Here is a 6,114-nt window from a genome sequence, read left to right as displayed (position 1 = left end):
TTGAGCCTCCCCACCTACCCACCCCCCCCCCCCCCCCCAAATAATGTGTGATTGATTATTTCAGTGTTGCTAAATGTTAGCTGTGATTATCGATTTGACAAGATGAGATTTTGAGCTTGTTCCCGGTAACGGGTGTTTGATTATTCCTGGGTTTTGATTAACTGTGTGTTGTGGATATTGAACTGTTTTGATTTTCAATTGAAATTCCTAGAGAAAGATGAAGTTATGAGCATTTATTGGGTAATGTCTATTTGATTATTTCTGGGTTTAAGGTGTTTGTGTGAAGTGGATGTAGGTTAACTGGGATTTTCATTTGAAACTCTTAAAAGAGATGAAATTTTGAGCTATTTTTGCGACATTCTTCGTCTTGTAGATGTGTTGACCTTTAGCGGTCCAACATTCATTCCTATATAGCATTATTGGTCTTATAATTGTTCTATCGACTTCTCTTTTCACTTTTGTAGGCGTCCTTCTATCACATAACACCCCTTTAGCACTTCTCCATTTCAACCATCCGATTTTGATTCTATGTGTAACGTCTTTATCTATCATTCTGTTCTCCGGGGACGAGCCTAAATATCTGAATTATAGCAATTTCACCTAAATATTACTCTCCTTAGTTCAAGCTTTTGGTTGACACCCTTGTTTTCGTCAATTAGCACAATATCGTCAACGAATAGCATACACCAAGGGATTTTCAGTGACAATCTTTAAATAATAGATGAAGCTTTTAGCTATTTTTTGTTATGGCTGTTCGGTTATTTGGTTTTGAATATTTGTGTGCTGTGGCTGCAGGCTAGCTGTGATTTTCAGTTGAAATTCTTTAATTTTTTTAAAAAGATGAGACTCTAAGCTTTTTTACAGTAATAGATGTCTGGTATTTTCTGCATTTGTTTATTCATGTGTTTGTTGCTACAGGTTAGAGCTGTGATTAAGGGGAGAGTGCAAGGGGTGTTTTACAGGGACTGGACTGTGGAGAATGCTAAGGAGTTGGGATTGAAGGGTTGGGTTCGAAATCGGAGAGACGGATCTGTGGAGGCTTTGTTTTCTGGAAGCCCGGAAAAGGTTCAGGAAATGGAGCAAAGATGCCGGAGAGGTCCACCAGCCGCTATTGTCACTGGACTAGATGTCTTCCCCTGTGATGATGATCCTGGAACTGGGTTCGAGCGCAGACAAACTGGTTGATCATATTGTCTAGGCTAGCCTGTTGGTAATGCCAAAACTGAATAATATTCTTTGCTTTTTCTAACTTGCTTGCTTCATGTTGAAATAAATGGTAATAAGCACACCATTTTTGTACATACAGGTTCTTTGAAATGTTTTGGGTTTTATAATTAAACGTTCTTATTTATGTTATGCTTTCATGCGTTGATTCATTACAGCATGCTTGTGCATATTCCAATTGCCTTTTGAATTTTAACATTTCTTACTGTCTCCAATAACTAGAGTAACTTATGGAGTGACGTTTATGGCTTTAGGGTGGTGCTCAAGCCTCTTACGTTAGACCATTTCAGTGGTGAAGGTTTCATAACTTTTTATTCAGGACCATTTGATCAGAGAGATTTGGCCACTATTATGCCGTGTCTTTTGCTTAATGAATCACGTACCTCAGTAAATATAATTTAAACTATGAACTCAAATTACAGTTCCTTCTAGTTATTAATTTGGATTTGCTTCTAATGACACTTGAAACATGTCATTTGGAATCTTAAACGTTTGGATCTGGATCAAGTGAGGCGTATCAGAGACGAGGACAGTAGAGTATTGATGGGAGAGGTCCAGATTAAGCGGAGATGGCAGACTTACTTTTATAAACTTCTAAACGAAGAAGGGGATCATGATATTGTGCTAGGCGAGTTGGGGCATTTTGAGAGCCACCGCGATTTTGGGTACTGTAGGCGCATCAAGGTTGGGGAGGTCGTGGGAGTTATGCGTAAGATGAGCAAGGGCAGAGCCACCGGGCTCGACGAGATCCCGGTAGAATTTTGGAGGTGTGTGGGTAGAGCAGATTTGGAGTGGCTAACAGGGTTATTTAATTTTATTTTCAGGACGAAGAGGACGCCGGGCGAGTGGAGGTGGAGTACGGTGGTTTCGCTGTACAAGAACAAAGGTGACATCCAGAGTTCAATAACCTATGTTGCGCGGACTTCTAAAATGTAGCCGCACCCGTGTCGGATCCTTAAAAAATGCACTACTTTTGGAGGATCCGACACGTATTCGGCCACATTTTCGGAGAGTCCGAGCAACATATGCAATAACTATAAAGGTATCAAACTATTGAGTTATACTATGAAAGTGTGGGAAAGGGTAGTAGAAGCGAGGGTGAGGAGGACGGTGTCTGTATCAGACAACCAGTTCGGGTTCATGCCGGGTCGTTCTACTACGGAAGCTATCCACCTTATTAGGAGGTTGGTGGAACAATATAGGGATAGGATGTAGGATCTGCATATGATGTTTATTGATCTGGAGAAAGCGTATGACAAGGTTCATAGAGAGGTTCTTTGGAGATGTCTAGAGGCTAAAGATGTGCCGGTTGCTAACATTAGAGCGATTAAGGACATGTATGATGGAGCTAAGACTCGGGTTAGGACAGTGGGAGGCGACTCCGGGCATTTCCCGGTTGTTATGGGGTTACACCAAGGATCTGCGCTCAGCCCATTCTTGTTTGCTTTGGTGATGGATGCATTGACACACCATGTTCAAGGAGAGGTGCCATGATATATGTTATTCGCTGATGACATTGTTCTGATTGACGAGACGCGGAGTGACGTTAACGAGAGGCTGGAGGTTTGGAGATAGGCCCTTGAGTCAAAGGGTTTCAAGTTGAGCAGGACGAAGACGGAATATCTTGAGTGCAAGTTCAGCGCCGAGCCGAGGGAAGCGGGCATGGACGTAAGGCTTGGATCGCAGGTCATTTCCAAGAGAGGCAGTTTCAAGTACCTTGGGTCAATTATCCATGGGGATAGGGAGATCGACGAGGATGTCACACACCGTATAGGGGTGGGGTAGATGAAATGGAGGTTAGCATCTGGAGTCCTATGTGACAAGAAAGTGCCTCCGTTACTCAAAGGTAAGTTTCATAGGGCGGTGGTTAGGCCGACCATGTTGTATGGGGCTGAATGTTGGCAAGTTAAGAATTCACATACCCAGAAGATGAAAGTAGCAGAAATGAGGATGTTGAGGTGGATGTGCGGGCACACTAGCATGGATAAGATTAGGAATGAAGATATTCGGGAGAAGGTGGGCGTGGCTCCTATTGATGACTAGATGCGGGAAGCGAGACTCAGATGGTTCGGGCACGTTCAGAGGAGGTGTTTGGATGCCCCGGTAAGGAGGTGCGAGCGGTTGGCGTTGGTGGGTACGAGGTGAGGTAGAGGGCGGCCTAGTTGACTTTCCTATTGGGGAGAGGTGATCAGGTGGGATATGACGAACCTTCAGATCTCCGAGGACATGGCACTCGATAGGAAGCTGTGGAGGTCGAGCATTAAGGTTGTGGGTTAGGAGGTAATTGAGCATTTTTAGTCTACCAGTGTAGGGCTAGGCTGATAGGATTTAGTCTTAGACTGCTAATGGTCAGTGCTGTGTTTACACTACTCTTCCATTTTCATAGTGCCGGGTCTTATTTAGTAGAAATGGCGTGGGGTAGCCACTTTTTAAATTGTATTTACTTTTTATCCAACATTTTTAATGCTGAGCAAAAGTAGCCACTATTCTATTAAAATTAATATGAAAAGACAGTGTTACCTTTTCTTCTATCTCTTTTCCTTGCCAAACCCTCTATCAAGTTGTAATGAACCAAGAAATATCTAATTACAGCTTCGTCGGCAAGCCGAAGCCATACCAGGAAAAGAAAAATGTACAAAATTTGGAAGCATATAATACATAACCACTCGATCTGATTTAGAAGAAAATTCACAACAAAAAAGAAAAAAAAAGAGAGAGAGAGAAAATGCAGAAGAGAAGAATTGTTTGCTCATACTTGGATCTTTGATCGTATGCAATTATGGTGGTAGATGTATTTCGATTTGTGATTTCTGTGATGTATTTTTGGTTTTCTGTTACGTTATGGATCCTGAACTTACAGCTACAAGTTCAAAAGTTAAGGACACTTGGTCCTGAACTTCGAGTTTCAAGTTCAAAAGTTAAGGACACTTGGTCCTGAACTTAGACTAACAAGCTCAAAAGTTAAGGACAATAGGTCCTGAACTTACAGTTATAAGTTCAAAAGTTAAGGACAGTAGGTCCTGAACTTAGGCTAAGAAGCCCAAAAGTTAAGGACGATAGGTTCTGAACTTAGACTAACAAGCTCAAAAGTTAAGGACAATAGGTCCTGAACTTAGACTAACAAGCTCAAAAGTTAAGGACACTTGGTCCTGAACTAACAGTTACAAGTTCAAAAGTTAAGGACACTTGGTTCTGAACTTAGACTACAAGCTCAAAAGTTAAGGACAATAGGTCTTTAACTTAGACTTACAAGTTCAAAAGTTAAGGACAAGTAGTCCTTAACTTTACAAGCACAGAACTTAAGGACAGGTGGTCTTGAACTTCGAGTTCCAAGTTCAAAAGTTAAGGACACTTGGTCCTGAACTTTTATGAGCAGAAGGGTGTTTTCGTCCGTGCAGGTATAGTTTATTAAAGCAGTGGCTAAAGACTAAAGACATTTTAAACAGTGGCTTAAAAGTAAATACATTTGTTATTAGTGGCTAACCGTGCACTTCCTCCTCTTATTTACTGATCATTGTTTCTGCCTTTCATCTATTCGCCGGTTCTTGTGTTGTTGTTATTATGGTGATAAAGCTATGGCCTAGTTGACTCTACCGAAAAAGGCCACTTTGATGAACAATTAACCCGGTAACTTCTGAAGAGCTTGTGCGGATTCGGGGTTATTTTTAAATACCCCTAAGGCCACTTAAAAGGTTTTAGGTTTTAGGAAATTTAATTCAATTTCGGATTTAATCAAATGATAAGCATCTGCTAATTTGCTCAGAAGTTTCGGTTTATTGCCTCAATCACTTGCTGCTACTGCAATCGGAAGAAATTCCACATTTTTACTATCCAAAGCTGGTAAAGTTCAATTATTTTTTTAACTTTCTATTCATTAGGATAAATATCTGATTTTTTTTTCATATTAAATTATGTTCAATGATCACGAGTTTGCATTTGGGCATTTTTACAATGTAGAACAAGATACTCTGCTCTGTCCCAATTTATGCAATACTGTTTCCTTTTTAGTTTGTTGACACATTTCTATATAACTTTAAATTTTTCATTTTATCCTTAATGGAATGATTTATAGCTACAAAAATTTCTATGATTAAACTTCGTGCCCAGTCAAAACGCATAAGACAAATTGGGACGGAAGGAATATATTGTTATAAGAATCCTAATTTTCTACCAAATGTTTTATAGTTAGGGCTGATCCTTAAGTTTGGCAGCAAGAGCTATAAGTAAACACGGCAACACACATTCAGTGGTCCTTAATGGAGCTTATGATTCTGTGAGAACCAATGTTCACCTCACTTACTCATGAAAATAGCACAGACTAGCCAGTTTTTGGATTGGTAATCGATAAATAGTCAATGTTTGCAAAGTCATTGAAAAATAGCCATTGTTTTGTTGAAACACGGAAAGTTTCAGCATAATATGCGGGATTATGGAGCTCCTATATATAAACTTCCAGCATATTATGTTGGAACTCCAGCACACGAAAAGTTTCAGCATAATATAAGGATTATAAAGCTAATGCATATAAACTTCTAGCATATTATGTTCGAACTCCAGCACATTATGAATGTGCTGGAAGTTCATATGTACAAAATTCGAACTCTAGCATATTATGTTGGAATATTTTCGGATTTTTAAGAGTGTTTTTGTTCAGATTTATCTTTACATGAAAAAATGGCTAGATTTCAATTACTTTTGAAACTGTGACTATTTTTCAATTACGAATTGTAAATCAAACTATTTTTTATTTTTTTCCCCTACTTACTCCTATAGCAAAAAAAAAAATGATAAAAATAATTTCAGAAAACGAAGGGGGGGGGGGGGGAGGGTAAAGAAAAAAAGGTAAAAAAAGAGTAGTCGTAGTAGTAGTTAGGAATTCGGTAACAATTG

The 6,114-nt window shown here is 39.6% G+C and overlaps 1 protein-coding gene across 1 annotated transcript in view; it reads left to right on the top strand.

The window, feature by feature from the left end:
* The window catches only part of LOC109229140, a 2,075-nt gene extending 694 nt beyond the window's left edge, over positions 1–1,381 (top strand). Inside the window, exon 2 of the mRNA XM_019394474.1 lies at positions 919–1,381. Within this exon, the coding sequence (XP_019250019.1) occupies positions 919–1,185 (267 nt within the window). The 3' untranslated portion in view covers positions 1,186–1,381. The remainder of the gene's footprint in view (positions 1–918) is intronic.

Source organism: Nicotiana attenuata, chromosome 7 (genome assembly GCF_001879085.1).
Source record: "Nicotiana attenuata strain UT chromosome 7, NIATTr2, whole genome shotgun sequence".
NCBI classification, from domain to species: Eukaryota; Viridiplantae; Streptophyta; class Magnoliopsida; order Solanales; family Solanaceae; genus Nicotiana; species Nicotiana attenuata.
This window is presented reverse-complemented; position numbering and strand designations above follow the sequence as displayed.